Genomic DNA, 17,661 nt, shown 5'->3' with positions numbered 1-17,661 from the left:
TTCCCTCCTCGGCCCTTCCTTTCCAGACACAAGAAATACATTCAAGATTCAAACCCCATTCAGAAATCTTATCAACAGCTATCAATCACAACGTTGAGGTAAGTTAAGATAGTGGACTCCCCGAATTTCTTACAGGTATGATGAGGTTGTAATGCTAGCTGGTACCACAAATATGACGCCACAGCCATCACATTTCAAGACATTCACCTTATCAAGCTTGTATCGTCATCGTAAATAATCAGGGACAAAACTAACAAACATTTCCACCGCAGACCTCAAACCACACAAACTCATCCTCATCCTCAATCTAAATTTAAATCAAATACAACAACTCAAAATGTGCACCTCAACCTCCACCGGCCTCGTCAACCGCAACGGTCCTGGCTCCGCAGCCTCATCTACCATCTCCGATATCGTGAAGGGTACCAGTACCACTGGAAAGACAAAGTGTTTGGAGTGTGATGGATATGAATGCTGTTGCATTCCTATTCCTTGTACTGTTATGTGAGGTGCTGGGAGACGATTGAGATTATGGGAAATCGATGAAGGATGGAGGACAATGTTTTCCTAAGATGCTAGGGATGGAAGGGGAGGATTTTGGAATACCATTTGGTGACGAGAGATTGTTTACGTGGACTTGGACTTTTACTGGTGTTTGGAAAATGGGAAGGAGAGCTATGCGATTGCTGATATTATGAATAATGAATGGATACCTTTTTCAACGTTGAGCTGTGCTTCATAATAAGTCCCTTGTTATCTATGTTATGAGTATGTCTTGGTGGTAATCTTTAGCACAGGATTGCGACCAAAGTATACTACGTTTTTTTTACATGGACTGATAAGCAGTAAGCAAGGCTATTTTCGATCATCCCCATCCTTAACTGGGTCTTATCATTCATCACTGGATAAGAGAACATATCTTTTGGATGCTATGCTGACTCGTCATATCATTTATCATTGGTCTTCCATTTTGCACAGCTCCCGCGCGCTTCTCTTCTCAATTTCTTAGGCCCAATCATTTCTCAGTCACTCCGAACTCTCACACGATATCATGCACAGCAAGGCTGTATTATGCAATTAAATTCTAAAGAGGAATGTATCAAACCAATATCATGAGGCGAAGCACATTATCAAGGACGTCAATGCCACAAGGTGGTTTAATAAGAGCATCGATGACTCCGCGTTTTGAGCAGGATGCTCAATTCATGACGCAGGTTTCGATGCCTTTTTAGTGTCGCTGCGTATCATTGTCCCAAATTTGTTTTCCAAATATAAAATTCATATTGTCAGTTTCCCAGAGGACCGACCAAAAATTCATAAAATGGCTGAGATTCTCGGTGTTGCCTCTAGCATTGCTGGTTTGGTATCGCTAGCTGATACGGTTGTTCGACTAGGTTACAAATACATCAGAGATGTCAAAGATGCTGAACAATCTGTCCAAAATCTCGTTAAAGAAGTCAACAATCTTTCCGGCGTGCTTCACAGTCTCGAAAATGTGGCACAGGCACTAGAAGCGCAAGATACTTCGGTGCATGGCTCCAGCAAGATAAAGCATCTATATTCTTGTCAAAAAACCCTGGAGAAAATGTCAGACCAATTGCAGAAAGCTATACCGGAAGTAAAGTCAACATTTCAGAAGTTGAAGTGGCCATTTAAGAAGACGGTAACTTCAGAGTTGTTGGAAGAGATTCAAAGTCACAAAATTACCATGAATTTAGCTTTAAACACTCAACAAATGTGACACACATCATCCAAATTGTCGTCTTTTGCTTGACTGACTTGCACAGGTCTGCCTTGATTGAGATACTTGCCAACCAAGAACAACTTATTAAAGGCGTCACTGCCATAAACGACAGGATAGAGGCTTCCCGAATAGAACGGCAAAGATTGGCTGCGGGTGAGTTCTCTGTGGTGTAATTGAACATACTTGTGTTTGTGCTGATTATGATGAAGACGAAAGATTAAGGAAGAAGCTCAATCTTCTAGGTACCATTGATGTCATGAAATGGCAAAATTCAAACATTAGATTGAGACAACCAGGAACAGGCGTCTGGTTCACCGAGAGCAAGGACTTCAAGGATTGGGCATCTGCAGACAATTCAAAGTTATGGATCTATGGAATACGTTTGTCACAATCCAGCCCTTCAATGTACCAGATGAGTTCTGACAATCATAGCCGGAGCCGGGAAAACGATTCTGATGTACGTCATATGCATATCCATTTTGAGGTCAAAGTTAGGTTCAAAAGGTATTAATCAAGAATTGCGAATAGGGCATCTGCTATAGAAGAGATTGAAAAACTTCAGGATTCATCTCATGGTATGGAAAACATATACTCTGAGGTAAGCTCTTGGACTGACACTCTGGAAAAGGACTTGCAATGTTCTATTGTGATTATAAGGATACTCAGACCCACGATCCACGGACCATTCTGGGGGCTTTGGCGCGACAACTGATTCTTCAGCATGAACATGCTTTTACGCAACTGGAAGCTTTCTGCGAGAAGCACTACATGACGGAAAACACTCAAGGCTCGGCCACTACTGGAGACTTTTGCGAATTTATCGTCGAATTATCAAGGAATTTCTCCACTACCAGTATCGTAGTAGATGGCCTAGATGAGATTGCTGAAGATCGCGCAGAGGTCACAAGACTTTTGAAATCCTTGAACAAGCCATCAGGAACAATCAAAACCCTCTTGGCGAGTCGCAATGAGGTGGATATCCGAATTGTATTGGAAGATTGTCCCAGTGCTTCCATTGCGGCAGAAAGTGGTGACTTGCGACTTTATGTGCAATCTGAGATAAAGAAGCGAACGAAACTAGGCAAGCTCCGTATTAGAGACGGTAACCTAAAAGACCATATTGCCAAAGTACTTACAGAAGGCTCTGATGGCATGTATGTTTCTTTACTCCAAATAGTCTACATGTGAAGCTGAGTATATCTAGGTTTCGGTGGGTTGCATGTCAAATGGACTACCTTTGCGAATGCAGTACGGATCGAGATCGCCGTGAGGCCTTGCGCAAATTACCCCCAGATCTGCCCAAATCATATGAACGTATTCTTGAAAGGGTCAATCGAAGCAGTAAAGAGAATCAAACCCTTGTCAGGCATACACTCCTTTGGGTGGTATACGCCGAAGAGCCGCTAACGATAACACAACTGCTCCAAGCACTTGCAGTAAGACCTGGTGACGAGACTTTCGAGAAGGAAAACATGACTACATTGGAAGAACTCCTCAACTGGTGTAGTAGTCTCATACGCCAAAAGTCTCAATCGGATGAGCTAGAGCTTGCGCACTTCACAGTGAAAGAATACCTCCTTAGCCTTTCTGAAGAATGTGGTCCAGCGATTTCACAATACAGACTTTCTGGGGATCATGCCGAGATTGTGAGAATGTGTTATGACTTCTTAAGTCTTTCGGAATTCGATGGAATACCGCTACCAGTGACGAATTTCGGGCAGGAGTTGACAGATTTTAATAAAGCCTGGAAGGAATTCGAGGACAACTACTCGTTCATGAAATATGTTCTTAATTTTTGGCTGGTTCATGTTCACCAGAGTACATGGAGCGAAATTTCAAATTATGTGTTACCTCTTTTTGATGAAACGAGAAGCAGTTACAGATTGTGGACATTTGGCTACTATCATTACACAATATTATGTTATCCCAGACGCTCTGTGTTGTTAACTTTAGATGGCTTTCTACCAGCAGATCACTTAAATTGTGTGATGGGGTTATCAAGACCTTCTACCCTTCACTGGGCTGCTACGATTGCTTTGCCTGATCTTTGCACCGCGCTCATCGATCGTGGAGCTGATTTAAATGCGCCAAGCGTTATTGGCAGTCCACTTGAGTGTGCGATACTATGCAATAACGCCATAGCTGAGACCTCACATCTATTAGCTGAGACGCGACTTCTGTTTTCTGAAAGTTGGCGATGGAAATCAAGAAAGAAGGTTATCAAACATTTGATCGTGGCCGGTGCAAGTCTCGACAATGTCGATGTCATAGGACTCCTCTATCGACACTCAGATACATTTAAATTTCATAATGACGAGTCGGATGCTGATCTTTTCCGACTCATATTTGACAAGAATCCGACTTTTTCCGTTGAAAGTCTTTCTGCATTTCTTAAACACGCTCTTCTGGGAAGACGCTCACATGAGCCTTACGCAAATGAAATCAAAACTTATAATAATGCTTGCTTATTTGTTGAATTCCTAACATGGGGAACACGAACGAATTTCGTCCATTTCGCACCGGATACATTGCTGTTATTTCTTGCAATCATTAATGATGATCTAGCAGTTTCAGATTATTTGCCGTCAAGTCTGGAATTTTTCCTTCATATTGATTTTCTTGGAATATCACGAAATGACAGAACAGACACAAATCCTATCTCAGAAGAGCATACTGAGCATTGGATAACAAAAATGAGCACCTTGATATTGGAGTTCATACAAAATTCAAGAGTAAATTATTTGGAGTGCCTTGGAAGGGTAGTCTCAAAGGTATTTTGCGTTCTATATTTGGACGAAGTGTTTCGTTTCATCGTTAGATTGAGGAAATACAATATTGTGCTGGATTTTAACTCGCGGAACAAAGCAGGCAACGCGATTCTTCATGAATACATGGAAAGCATAAGACAGGAATGCTATTGGTATCAGGTGCATCGAGTAACCTTGATAGCCGTTTTAAAATTTCAGGCGAATTTGACCATCTCAAACAATTTAAATATCAGTCCAATAGAGTTACTGATATCTCGAACCAAATCTGATTCGGATGAGATGTTGTCGATTCTCAAAATATGACGAGCGGGGGATGTTTCAAGCGCGTGTGAGAAGAACCCCGGTCTGCTTGAAAGGTTGCTCGACGCAGCAAACTCGGCCAAAAAAGTCGAATATATTTTCAGACAATTGGGGAAGGACTTGGGCAGCCTCATGATGCAAAATATATTGGCTCGTTATTGCACGGTGGATTATATGAAGGAGCTATTCAGCCTACTCTTTAAAGATGGGCGGCTACAGAATTATCCCATTTTTATGCTTGACGAAGGAGGCAGCGACGAAGGAAGCGGCGACGAAGAAGTCAGCTATGAGCTAAGCAGCGACGAAGAAGACAGCTACGAGGGAAACAGTGATGAAGAAGACAGTGACGAAGAAGGCAGTTGTGATCGTTCGTCTGTGGTGGGTGAGCACGAAGCTTACACCACAACTGATGAGGAAGGAAATGGCGATATCGGCACATCGAGGGACGGGCTGACTAGAAGAGGTAAATCCTCCATCACGAAAGACATTCGTGGCTCCTTTCCATTTTTGGAAAAGGTTCAAGAGAGTGATTTACCTGCTGTAGAATCATTCGAATACGCTTGTTCAGTGGCTAAAACAGAGAACGTGCCCACAAACAAAGCTTTAGCGGAAAGCGATGGATTCTTAGCCGTAGACGAAAAGACACATTCGTATCTACATTTACTATCAGGCAGCCACGACTCAGCAGATTTTGGGAAGCTACGATTATTGTTAGCACATCATCCCGATTTAGAAATTCGTAATCACCAGGATCTCACACCGCTTGCCATCGCCATTCGATCTAAGAATTTGCGAGCCATGTATGCTCTACTTATCTCGGGCGCAAACATAGAAGCGCTTCTCAGTCACAGACAGACCTACTTACTTCTGGCCTGCCATCTAGGAAATGAAGAAGCTGTATGGGCACTGCTTTCTGCTGGTGCCGATACCTCCCACAAAGACGATTACGGAAATACTGCGGAGGATCTTGCCGCCATCATTGGCCGTTCTGATATTGTCGATTTATTTTCTGGGAGAGATAACGATGACTCTTGTGCAGAATCTCACTATAGCGAATATTCCACCAACGAATCTCTCGACGAGGATTTATCTAACGGTGAAGAATCTGATATCTCAGATTCTGGTCAACTCCCCCCATTATCAACACCCCAAGACCTTGCCTATCGTCTCAAATCAAGCCAATCTACCTCAACGTTTGGAGAGTGAATTTTTCCGATTCAGCGGTTGCAGCTAAGCACTATTCACGATTGCTTGCGATGGAGTAATGTTCTGATTGTTTCCGACTCTGTTGTAGATTGGTGATTGAAATTCTTCTAGACAAGCTTGTGTATTATGAGATGAGGAATTACCTCGAACAGGTAGTTTGCACGTCTCAACATTTCAAGAAACAATGATGGATCAAACTCCCCGGTTGTATAGAATTTTCTGAAAAAGAGAGAACATGCATGCCATGCTTAGAAATGCAGTCGGCTATCTGCTTCTTTAGTATAAAGTCTTAGAGTTATATTCATGCAATCTATCGATTCGAATACTAGAGCACCAACAATGGGTGTACGGATTCGTGAGACGTTATTCAAAGCGGAAAAATCACGATTAAACCGTATATTTTTTGATTTAAATAAAAACCTATAATTCGATTACTTGATTTATAACGAGTATCTCCACAAAGTCTCAAAGCTTTCAAAGCTTTCAAAGCAATGATGCAAAAGTTATCTTCAAATCTACCGTCTCACAAATCCGTGCACGTGCCAAAGACAAATCTTTCCTGTCTCACGTGCGAATGATATCTACCGACTTTACCCCTGAGCAAAAGGTGGGACCAAACTGGGCTTATCGATACATTAGTGGCCGTTGAGCCCCGAGCATCCGAAGTGCTCAGAGCAAGACTAGTTTGAAATCTATTTTTACATTGATTGACATTAACACGAAGTAGAGATTAACGGCTTCATCAACCAAGAAGAGAAACCCCTCAATCCAACGCGTGTTCAAAGAATCTTATTTCGAAGAATCTTCTTCTTATGTATTCTCTTGGCTCGTAGACTAAGCTTAAATGCATGACAGGACATCATGGAGAAATGATCCTCAACTTGGCATTTTCTCTCAGAATTCCAAAACACAACCCTTGATGCTTGCGGCCCACCTTCAATTTCGGAAATCGATATTTTCAAGGAAGATGATGTTTGCGATAGCAAACAAAATTGCGTGTACGGTCGAACAACCTCGTATCGATCCACTTGAAAATATGGATCTCAGGAGGTTGGTCTTTTGGAATAAATACATTTGATATGCAGTTCCCCCCGTAGAACTCCACAACTTGTAATCTTTATTCTTTTCACATGTTTCAACGTCAGAGTATTCCCTTATGGGGATTGTGGTTTTGGTGTCTGTTATTACAGTCGAGGAATGCAAGTGCGAAGTCGTCGCAGTTTCAAGATTTGAATGAACAGTATGGTGGTGCGTTGACGGATTCCGGGGATTATCTGTATGGGTCGAATAAATGGGGTGATGATGGGAGTGGAAGTCAGAATATGACTGTATGTTTACGATCTCCAATCCAAAGTTTGCGATTGAATGTTACGAGGATTTGATATTGATGTTGGCTTCTTATAGGTTCTTCTGGCAGATACCAATGGCGCAAGTTTCAATGCGACCTGGATTTGGGAAAAGAATATCGAATATGTATGTTCCCCACCCCATCCAACCTCGTCGCCACTCTGAGAACTTCAAACCTAACATTCCTCAGGTCCACGCCTACCCCAACGTCGGCTACGAATCCATCCAACTCCCCACACTAGTGAGCAACGTCGAGTCTTTCCACCTCAGCGGCAGCTGGTCCGTCTTACCCGTCGCCTCCCCCACCGCTTCAAACATGACCGCCGCCCTCAATGCTATCGCCTGCAAAGCCGACATTGCCCTCGACATGTTCCTCGACATGAACAACGTATCCGCAACCAACGCATCCCAAGCAACACATGAAGTGATGATCTGGCAATCCGTCTGGGGTGGCGTCTGGCCAATCGGATACTACGATCCTCCTATCGGCGCTCCGGAGTATAATCTATCTGGAGTAACTTATCAACTCTTCACCGGACGCAATCAACAAGGACAAAAACAAGCTGTGTTTTCGTGGGTTCCAACTGTCTATCAGGAATCGATCGATGCGGATGTTTTTGAGCTTGTCAAAGAATTGGTCTCGATTGGAAATATTACGAATGATATGTATCTCGGGCTGATACAATTTGGATCCGAGACCGTTCATGCGAGCGAGCCGGTGGAGTTGCAGATGAAGGATATTAATATGAGTATTGGGGTGAGTAGTAGTAGGACGGCGAGTCCGACGGCAACGAGTACGAGTAAAGGAGGGGCGGAGAGGTTTCAGGCACAAATTACGAATTTTGCGATGCCGGCTGCGTTGGGGTTGGGCGTTATGTTGGGGATTTGAAAGTATGATATCGGATAGATGTTTGTTAATTACGACTTTATATGAATATGAATAATGTTTATTCTCTGAAGTGTTTGAGGATTGCGGTTTAGCAGAGGTATGGAACACGCACGCGACGAGTGATTAGTGACATCAAGTCATGCAGTTAAGTTTTTAAGTTTTTAAATGATTTCATTTGTTCACTTCAATCCCAAAGACAATTTTAACGCCATGCTAAATCAAACATCGGTAAACGAAAACGAAAATGAAACGGAATTCTCAAGATCTCAACTCATATCCAGGATGTTTTCTCCTCAAGTGTCTAAGCAAATGATCCGATCTCGCAAACCCCTGTTTGCAATCCTCCACAGGACAAATAGGTTTTGACACCGGCTTAGGGCCCGAGGGACCGACGTCCTTGTGCTTGGCGGCGATGTGGCGCGTCATGTCTCTGCGTCGGGCTGTGCGGTGTGGACAGATGGTGCAGGCGTGGGGGAGGGTGTGGAGGGGTTTGTGTTTACTGAAGGAGTAATTAGTGAGTGTTTGGAGGGAAGAGGAATGAAGACGGAAGATTTGAAGAAGGAGATATGGTAAATGAAAGGGCATACTTGAATTCGAATCGCTTAGAAAATGTTTTGGAGCAAATTATGCACGTGTATTCATTCTGGGTACTTGGTGGTGAATTGGATGTGGAGCGATCACTTGAGGGTGTAGTTGAGTTGGAATTGGATTGAGATGTTGAGATGGAAGTGTTGGTATTGGAATATTGCGTGGGAGATGACATAATTTCAGAGTTGCTTGAAATAGGAGATCGTGTGGCGGAAGATATCGAAGGGAGGTGAATTCCAGTAGACGGACTTATATATAGCGAGGATTGCATTGGATCCCAGACAGTGTTGTCTAGTATCGGTAGATTAGCGGCCCAGTTGATGGGATAAGACCCATAAGCTTGTTGGGCCTCCATGTGGTTGAAAGTTTCTGGGAATGGATCGCAATAAATATCGTTGGCGAGAAGTTCGGTACTAGTGGTCTGAGAGATTGGGCCAATGAAACAATCGAGTGGAGACAGTGAATTTGTAATGATCTCGTCCAAATCTATAGGTGAGATGGACAAGAGATTATCGAGATCGTTCAAATTATTCCAGTTTGGTACAGGCAGCACGTGTAGCTCGTTCGCAGCATAAACGCCACTATTATAGTATTCTTCACTGAAGTTAGTCCCTGGTTGGTATTGTAAGTCATCTCCATTAGCATTGGGAGTTTCCTGCAATGACTCGGAGTTTAATGAAGTCTCCTCGAGCCAGGCTTGACTCCACTCCAAGCCAATAGCATTTGTGTCTATATCAGCCCCCCACGCAAAGTCGGTGTAAGCATATGGAATCTGGTCAGCATTTGGAGACCAAGACGGCGAGCTTAAGCTGCCCTCTGCGTCATCCATGATTGTTAATATGGGGGTTTTTGTCGATGGTTGTATTCTGTTCGTTTTGGACAGCTTGTCGGTCTTTGAAAAGTTGTGCAGACGGAGCAAGCGATTTTGAAATGAGTTTATCGGTCAAATATGCAGTTTTAAGACGTACATCGGTCATGTCCAAAAGAACCATCGAATTGTTGTCAAACCCGTCCATAATGAGGATGTCACATCTTTGCAGTGACTCGCAGCAAAAGCGCAAGGTCAATTGCGAAAGTCGAGGATGAAATTGGCCATAGCATTGATCAATCCTGTGACATCGACTAACTCGATACTCCCAAGTGACTCGTTCAATATCACTGAGGAGTATAAAATGCTGATACACTCGCTTCGAGAGATGAATTCCAGTGAAAACAAGAACAAAATGTGGTGAATGAAATAAAAAGTCATTGGTTTTTTCCGAGGGAGTCGACGGTGTAGCACCTTTAGGCGACAAACTGTCGAAGAGTAAGGCTCCCAGCATCGAAGAGAAAGTGCCGAAGTATAAAACCAGGACCGTAAAAGAAAATTTAGCGAATAGAAGAAAAGTCGGGCAGTGGTAGCTCTGGGAGCGACATATTGATATGACAGTGCCCGCGGCTATCGAAAAGGGTGGAAAAGTTATAAAGCGGTATCCCCCCGCGCGCTCCAATCGGGAATACAGTCAATGCAAAGGCTTTGAAGGTCATCATCTGGTAGACGAATCATCCGCTTTGAAGTGTAGACGGCGCTGTCCACATTGAACTTTGCCATCTTGATGCCATCGGCATGAGCCATTTGATTCCCGACGTAGCTTAACAAGAAATTTATGCTAATGTCGGCGTCTTTATGCCAGATGGATGGAGCTGGTTTATAACCAAAAACTCCGGGACTGAGGCCTTCCATATTAACAGTACTACGAGGAGTTAGGATACAAAAAGCCATTTAAGGTAACCATTTAAGGTATCATTAATTCTTGAGGAGTATTATAAAACTTACGATACGATTAACTTGGATGGGAAATAATCATTGGGGCAGCAAGGCCAAAAGGTGGTTTTGGTATCGAGGTTCCAAGCGACAGTAAAAAGGAGATAAGTTAGGTGAACACGAAAATGAAGAGAAAGTTTTGTGGGATGAGGTCTGACAGACAAGGTAGTTTTGTATTGCCTTCAAAATTGGAGGCCCTCCATTGTCATGAGCCATGCGCCGCGTTGACCCACAGTAGATTCTCACCCGGACGAGATGTGAGCTCCGATTGGTTAGATTCTGCATTGATCATACTGCGGCGAGCTGGAATGGGAAAGTAGTAAGCAAATCTAATTAATCCATTAATGATTGGTTGGTTATCTGGGTGTTTATATGGGGCTGTCCTCTTCGTTCATCATGCCTCATAATAATTTAATACCTACCTACGAGTAGGCTCGAGCTAGGTAGTCAACGACTAATCGTCCTCCATACATATGTCAATAAGGTCAATATTATTCTTGAAACTTAGGTATCGCATTCTTCTTGCATAGTCACCTCGCACAACCTCACAAAACTGTAATCCTGCCGCCCTACTCAACCATCTAGAACATAGGCACTGACGGAGAATTGAGGCTCACTTCAAAAGATCAGTCAAAAATGCTACATGTACCTACTTTGCTAATGAGAGACAAACAATATGCCCTCTCGCTATGGTCTATATTTCCTGGCAATTCTATATACACTCTTTCCTGCTTTTAAAGCTGTGGCTTCTAAAGCTGCTGATTTTTATCCTTGTGAATATGATTACATGGGTGGATTGCAGTCAACGAGGAAATTCCGCGTAGCATAAAAATCCCGAGCGTCCTTCAAAAGCACCAACGCTGGCGGCTTCCGCCACTCGTCCGCTACTTTCTGCAAACCCGTACTGAAGCGTTTTCTCTCTTTCTCTACATCGAAAAAAATCATCCCACCGCGTGGAATATGACCTTCTTGTATCTCGATAGCTGGCAGTTCTGTAATGAGCTGTGTATCTTCGTCGGGAGGCGCAAGAGTCTCTATGTGCAAATCTCTGACAAATTCATTTCCCCTAGTTATATTGGGATAGTCCCTCAGGTTCCGACACAATCGTTCGTAAGTGGCCTTCTCCTCATTAAGCTTCTCCTCCCGTTCTGACGGTTGCGTCGAATCACATCGATTATGGCCCTTCTTTAACCTTGTCACCTGCAAGCAGTATTTGAAGTAATCACGTGCTAAACAAGCAAACGTCACTTTGGTAAACCTTCTCAATTGAAATCGCCATTTATCTTGCTCTGTAGGAGACTGTGGGAGCTCATCGCTAACTAGAAGGGACCTAAAGTCAATAGACGACCAAAAATCAGTAAAGACATAGTACAATTGGTCATCGGTCACGGAGTTGTAGAAGAACGTCTCCAATTGGAAGTGATTCGCTATCGTTCTACATCTTCGTTTAAACTCTTCGCTCATGACGTTTGCCAGCACAATCATAGATGTGATTCTTCGGGCTCGTTCTATCGTTCGCTCTCCAATGTCGCTCACAAACATTTCAATAGATCTCCTGTAGTTTTCAAAATCTCGGTGGTCGGGCCTTCTTCCAATACGAGGGGGAGAGGCTGTTCTGAGTTCTCTGGCGGGCAAATGATGGTAGCGAAAGTACACAAACTTCGACATGTTAATTGCGGCTATCGGTAAATTCGTTCTCATATCAATCAAATCAAAACGAGGTGGAGTAAATGGAACCCGATTGATGAGATCAATGTTGTGAGCGATGTATGAGCCTATAAATCTGCGGGAGGAGCTCGACTGATAAAACGATGATGAGTATTGCAAACGGCTACTGGAAGATAGAATGTTATTAATTACCTCACTGAGAGAGCTTACTGATTGTAATCTCGGCTCTCTCCAGGCAGCAGGGTGGTCTACCGGTGAAGCACCACGTCCAGTTAAGACGTAGAGATAGGTTGCTCGAAAATCTTCATTGTCCTGGATCACTTTGCCATAGATACACTGCAGCTCCTTTTCTAAACACCTCTCGGCCAAAAAGAGTTCAGTTGGCGTCGGCATGACTGCACTCCCCTGGTTGAAAATGTACAGTATGGCGCTCAAGGGCGACGAGTGGTGTCAACAGGATAATTATCCTGTATGGTGATTACGCAGTAAGCGATAAGGGCGAATATGGATGTATGAATGAAGCCGATTATTAAAGCAAGAATAATTGTGTTATACATCTGGAATTGTATGACATGTATGATATAATAATGAATGTCAAAGATAGGTAATGCTATCAAGACGAGGCTTGAAATCTCCCGACTTGAATTTTTGAAATAAACGAATGAAACGGATCAATGAATTGTGTATTTAGAAATAAGAGTCAAGGGAAATCCAAAAGAGAATTGTATAATAAATTTTTATGGTATGGAAGATAGAGAGATGAAAGTCGAGAACGTGGAATGAATGCGTACCTACGTTTGTATGAAGACAGAAGGAGAAAGAAGGTTTGCAATAGCTAGTTGATTCGATCTCTATTCTAAATGAAGTGGAAAGAGCAACTTTGCTTCCTCTTCCTTTCCTTACTCAACTTTCTATTTAGCGATGGACATGTGACATCTGTACTGTAACATCCTCTCCATTTTACACTAAATAATGTAATCCACCAAAAACCCATTCGTAAAACCTCATAAATTCATCATCCAATTCGTATGAATGTACCCGCATTCACTTTGATCCGGCCATTAGGCAAAAAAACACGACTTTTGTCCATACCCATCATACCTTTGCCACCAAATTGACTCTGCGTACATAGCCAAAACTGTGATGACAGCCATGTCCCATATCGTCGGCCTTATTCATCTCATGCGACACTTATTAGTTCTGAGCGTCATTTGAACTCGATTATCAGATGATCATTGACCATACTGACAATGTTCGATGATTGAGCCATAGTTTGACTTTTTCATCCTCCAAGTCATCTTAACACTCCTCCCGGACTCCAACTCAAGTGAGATAGCAAAGGAGGATTAGAAAGTCTCCACCCCTTCTACGCTTCACTCCCTATTTGAAAGTGAGGATCTCTTTTCATCCCCAGCCTTCCACAAAATATTCCCCTCACAACAACCCCACCGCACAAACCACCAATCCCACTCCAACATTGACCCACACCATATCCACCTCTGCACCTCTCCCAGAGCCCGAGTTCCCTGTAGCAGCTTTCGCTGCATTTGAAGATCCGGGACCAACCGCCGAAGCAGCTAGTGTATAGCCCGGTAACGAAGCTACCGTTGATCCAGCCTTGACAGCTGATACTGAGGCTACAGAGAGAGATGAAGCATAGGAAGCGAGTGCGACTTGTATTTCCATTGATTGGGATGCGGATTGTGAAGCATTCAAGGTAGTTTTTGCGGTGGGTGTTGGGGTTGGAGTGGGCGTTGGAACTGGATCCGGAGAAGGGGTCTGTCTGGCCTAGCGAGGGGTTGTTAATGATTTTTGGAATGGAAATGGTGATTTATATTTACCTCTACATCAACTGCAATAGAAGATGTGAAAAGAGCCGCGACAGCAAGTAAAGTTAACTTGGAAATCGGAAAATACATGGTTGTGTGCTTGTCTTACTAGAAAAATGAAATTTTGACAAGAAGCCGGAAAAGTGTTTCTTATAGATATCATTTTACTTAAAATGAAAAAGCTTAACCGTCTGATGTACCATGCAACGTGTACCTGATTTATTGCGTGTTTCATGCTGATATGTGGTCCTGTTCTATATATATTGTAATGACGTTAAAACTTCGCCGTCATGTTGTGATCGTCTCGATGATCGTCAACATTATTAATGACAAACCCCTTCAGCAAAATCGGTGAGATATGATTCACCATTCATCTCAAAATAAAGAAAAGCAGTGCCCAGATCCATGTCTATACCTATTCGAAGATATATATGTCAAATGTCAAACGTCAAATCGCAATAGGCTAAAACTACGCGCTGTATTACTTGATCATCAGTACCTAGTATGTCTCACCCAAGCATGTTTCATGATCCGTTCATTTTTCCTCAGGCATGTTTCGGGAACGTTTTATCCGTTTTTCCACGTGAAAATAAGTGGATATGATAGGGGGGTCGAGACCTTAGGTTCACTCTAGTCCTCCTCGCTCAGAGTCAAAAGATATAAAAGAAGTCCTTCAAAGATTCATTTCGACCTTGAAAGGCACTTTCCCAGAAATCCAGCAAAAATGTAAACAAAAAGCAAAAGAATATTGATGAGAGTGGGATTCGAACCCACGCCTATTACTAGACCAGGAGATTGTGACAATCTTATGTTAAAGTTGAATACCTTAACCTGGCGCCTTAGACCAACTCGGCCATCTCACCATTGAGCAGATTAGATCTGTTTGATGGAAAAGTGGTCGCTGTTTTAGCTCATATCAAATATTGCTCGAGAGTGGGATGAGTGAAAAATCTTTGAAATTCGGGTAGCTTTTTGATTGGTGAGCTAATAAAAAAATTATGTAAGCGAAGTATTGTTCACCCAAGCTATGTATTCTGTCTTTAGTTGGGACCTACTTAATGTACTCAAGGCAAGCTCGAAGGGTCTGATTTCATTTAGATGCTCCTTTGAAATCTGATTTATGATAAATAAGACTTTAAAAAGCTATCAACATATCAAAATGATGGTTACAGAAGTTAACCTGCAAAATAGCATTTGATATCATACATTTTGACAGACTACGAGTACACTGTCCTTGTTATTTCACTATTTACGAGTATTTCCCAAATGCCGAGCATATGTTACCATAAATCTACGAGTATAGCCTGTTTGCTCTTCATAGCGATAAGTTCTTCGTTCTGGGAGCTGACTGCTTCTCTACACATCAACTAATCGCCAAGTTCACTTCTGGTAACAAAATTCCAATTCCATTCCAAATCCCAAGCAAAACTATATATACACATACATAGTGTCATATCGAAGAACATACCAAAAGAAACCACTCAATCATCTCCAACAACAGGTCTTCCACCTCCTCCAGCTCCAGCAACCGGTCTCCCCGCCCCAGCAGCCCCCACAACTGGTCTTCCCCCACCAAACCACCCTCCCATTCCCCCTCCCACCACTGGTCTTCCTGGCCCAACCCCTGGCGGAGGTCCAGCACCCCCAGCTACAGGTCTTCCCGCTCCCCCCACTCCCACAACAGGTCTACCTCTTCCTGCTCCACCAATAACCGGTCTCCCTATTCCCGGCGGCGGCAGAGGGGGCCGTGGCGAACTTGTCGAATTTGATTCCGATATCGAACTCGAAGAGTAATCACTATAATAAACAGACCTCCTCGAAAGTCGAAATATAAAAAATGCAACGAGTATTAATGCGAATACGAGGAGAATCACGATGAGAGCTATTGCATCGTTTTGTTTCATTTTGTGATTTGTGAGGAGTGGTACGAGATTCGGCAGGAGTTTGTAAGTCGAGTACGCGAGGGTGATGCGAGGAGCTGTTGTTTGCGAGGAATTGAGAGAGGAATCGATTTGCGATTAGCACGGAGTGACTGAGAGAAAATGTTAGATAACATAGAAGGAAATGGAAATTTCCAAGTGGAATGCATTTTTGTTCATACAATTGAAGAAGTACTTCAACACCAAGTGATTGGGTACTGTTCTTGACATTGGTAGAAATCCTGACCATCAATCCGCAAGCTTTGACGACACTGCCAACAATTTCAATTTGAGGTTTCGATTATTGATAGTTTTATATAATTTTCGTATGAGTATACAAGACCGAGATAATTCGAGAATGACGATTATCAGAGCCAACAATGGATAATTACATCAACATCAGACGGCATTTTATAAGGCTGGAGAAGCTATTCAAAATGTAAACAAAACAATTCAGTCAGCCAGATGACAAAGTCCTGCATGAGGGGTAACACCAAGGTAGTCTTCCCAGGGTCATGGTAACGCCCTTCGGATAACCAAAACCCATGGTGGCCTATCATATTTCTGAATTGAATCCGGGGGAGTACAAATTCATAACCCGAGCGGCTGGGCAACATACAAATATTACTACTTTTAAGCAACATCCCGCTAGCCACTGTATCGCTTTTTGACTTTATAACTTCGCCTTGAGATGACGATAATTTCTCTCTCGTGCTTATTTTTCTATACAAGCTCGAGAATTTGGTCAATATCATTATATTCGCTAGACCTTTCGAACTTTTACTTGATGACGATGTACTATTATTATTATTATTATTATTAGTAATTTTCAACCGGGCCGTATAGGCGAGCCTCCCAGGGGGCATTACGGTTGGGCTAACTGCAGGATGATCTTCTAGTTTATATAATCCCCCTTTCCTAGGGATAGAGTCTCAATACCCTCAGTAACCTCCCAAGCGATGGCTAGTGCACTTACATCTTTGTTTCCAATCCTCTGAATGCTTTTATATATATTTTCCGATCTTTTATATAGTATTTGTTTGAAAGCTACTTTATCCTGTAAAAATAGCTTTTATATACATTCTATTACAATATAGTATACTGTATACTTCAATTTTCTTTCACATAGCTTTTCTAGATCTATCCCCTCCTACTCCCTATTTATATTCACCTAAATCAATCGATCCCTTTCCTTCTCTCTTTCTATTCTTCTGATAGTGTTTTAGAATATATACTTTTATAGAAATTTGTTATAGTAATGAATTTAGCGAATTTAGCTAATATATATATTAATTATTTTAATAATCGTTCTTGAGCTGCTTAATTACAAAATGAATATTTGGGCTTAATATCTGGAGGCTAGGTTTTATAGATCACAAGGACTTTGTGGTAATATATAATATGCTTAGAGGATTTGAATGCTTTGTATAAGCAATAAATTGTTGCTTCCTCGTATTTAAATCATCAATAATAGTTTTCGAAATCGCCATATACTAAACGAATCGCTAGTATGCGGTAAAGAATTGTTTATAAGAATTCTAGTTCCTTAGGGCATTTGTTTGTACTCTTTGGGTTCCATTTCTGGTATTATTTAAAGAG

At 42.4% G+C, this 17,661-nt stretch overlaps 9 protein-coding genes across 9 annotated transcripts; 4 read left to right on the top strand and 5 right to left on the bottom strand.

The window, feature by feature from the left end:
- Positions 1 to 172: 172 nt before the first annotated feature.
- Positions 173 to 841, top strand: EAF02_001539 (uncharacterized protein; the record flags this gene model as incomplete). Its single annotated transcript, XM_038897587.1, has 2 exons — positions 173 to 230; positions 273 to 841. 2 exons carry the CDS (start codon positions 173 to 175, stop codon positions 506 to 508), a joined length of 294 nt encoding a protein of 97 aa, XP_038762562.1. The 3' UTR covers positions 509 to 841.
- Positions 842 to 1,321: 480 nt separating this feature from the next.
- Positions 1,322 to 4,815, top strand: EAF02_001538 (uncharacterized protein; the record flags this gene model as incomplete). Its single annotated transcript, XM_038897586.1, has 7 exons — positions 1,322 to 1,737; positions 1,788 to 1,897; positions 1,954 to 2,124; positions 2,177 to 2,201; positions 2,273 to 2,319; positions 2,373 to 2,898; positions 2,949 to 4,815. 7 exons carry the CDS (start codon positions 1,322 to 1,324, stop codon positions 4,813 to 4,815), a joined length of 3,162 nt encoding a protein of 1,053 aa, XP_038762561.1.
- A 231-nt stretch (positions 4,816 to 5,046) lies between these two features.
- EAF02_001537 (uncharacterized protein) lies at positions 5,047 to 6,018 on the top strand (the record flags this gene model as incomplete). The annotated part of the gene is made up of 1 exon (XM_038897585.1): positions 5,047 to 6,018. The coding sequence occupies one exon, from the start codon at positions 5,047 to 5,049 to the stop codon at positions 6,016 to 6,018; it is 972 nt and encodes a 323-aa protein (XP_038762560.1).
- Positions 6,019 to 7,148: 1,130 nt separating this feature from the next.
- Positions 7,149 to 8,254, top strand: EAF02_001536 (uncharacterized protein; the record flags this gene model as incomplete). Its single annotated transcript, XM_038897584.1, has 3 exons — positions 7,149 to 7,346; positions 7,423 to 7,491; positions 7,556 to 8,254. 3 exons carry the CDS (start codon positions 7,149 to 7,151, stop codon positions 8,252 to 8,254), a joined length of 966 nt encoding a protein of 321 aa, XP_038762559.1.
- A 141-nt stretch (positions 8,255 to 8,395) lies between these two features.
- EAF02_001535 (uncharacterized protein) lies at positions 8,396 to 9,671 on the bottom strand (the record flags this gene model as incomplete). The annotated part of the gene is made up of 2 exons (XM_038897583.1): positions 8,396 to 8,753; positions 8,842 to 9,671. 2 exons carry the CDS (start codon positions 9,669 to 9,671, stop codon positions 8,513 to 8,515), a joined length of 1,071 nt encoding a protein of 356 aa, XP_038762558.1. The 3' UTR covers positions 8,396 to 8,512.
- Positions 9,672 to 10,301: 630 nt separating this feature from the next.
- Positions 10,302 to 10,565, bottom strand: EAF02_001534 (uncharacterized protein; the record flags this gene model as incomplete). The annotated part of the gene is made up of 1 exon (XM_038897582.1): positions 10,302 to 10,565. One exon carries the CDS (start codon positions 10,563 to 10,565, stop codon positions 10,302 to 10,304), a length of 264 nt encoding a protein of 87 aa, XP_038762557.1.
- Positions 10,566 to 11,429: 864 nt separating this feature from the next.
- EAF02_001533 (uncharacterized protein) lies at positions 11,430 to 12,707 on the bottom strand (the record flags this gene model as incomplete). The annotated part of the gene is made up of 1 exon (XM_038897581.1): positions 11,430 to 12,707. The coding sequence occupies one exon, from the start codon at positions 12,705 to 12,707 to the stop codon at positions 11,430 to 11,432; it is 1,278 nt and encodes a 425-aa protein (XP_038762556.1).
- A 436-nt stretch (positions 12,708 to 13,143) lies between these two features.
- Positions 13,144 to 14,440, bottom strand: EAF02_001532 (uncharacterized protein). The gene is made up of 2 exons (XM_038897580.1): positions 14,156 to 14,440; positions 13,144 to 14,102 (listed from the first exon to the last, which is right to left on the bottom strand). Exons 1-2 carry the CDS (start codon positions 14,231 to 14,233, stop codon positions 13,749 to 13,751), a joined length of 432 nt encoding a protein of 143 aa, XP_038762555.1. The 5' UTR covers positions 14,234 to 14,440; the 3' UTR covers positions 13,144 to 13,748.
- A 1,184-nt stretch (positions 14,441 to 15,624) lies between these two features.
- On the bottom strand, positions 15,625 to 16,047 carry EAF02_001531 (uncharacterized protein; the record flags this gene model as incomplete). Its single annotated transcript, XM_038897579.1, has 1 exon — positions 15,625 to 16,047. The coding sequence occupies one exon, from the start codon at positions 16,045 to 16,047 to the stop codon at positions 15,625 to 15,627; it is 423 nt and encodes a 140-aa protein (XP_038762554.1).
- Between the last annotated feature and the right edge of the window lie 1,614 nt (positions 16,048 to 17,661).

This window comes from Botrytis sinoallii (genome assembly GCF_014898435.1).
Source record: "Botrytis sinoallii strain Bc 23 chromosome Unknown BSIN_002, whole genome shotgun sequence".
NCBI classification, from domain to species: domain Eukaryota; kingdom Fungi; phylum Ascomycota; class Leotiomycetes; order Helotiales; family Sclerotiniaceae; genus Botrytis; species Botrytis sinoallii.
This window is presented reverse-complemented; position numbering and strand designations above follow the sequence as displayed.

Coding starts and splice junctions, on each gene's coding strand:
- EAF02_001532 (XM_038897580.1), bottom strand. CDS start 14,233: ATGTATTTTCCGATTTCCAAGTTAACTTTACTTGCTGTCGCGGCTCTT. Junction 14,103..14,155: donor CTATTGCAGTTGATGTAGAG/GTAAATATAAAT, acceptor ACCCCTCGCTAG/GCCAGACAGACCCCTTCTCC.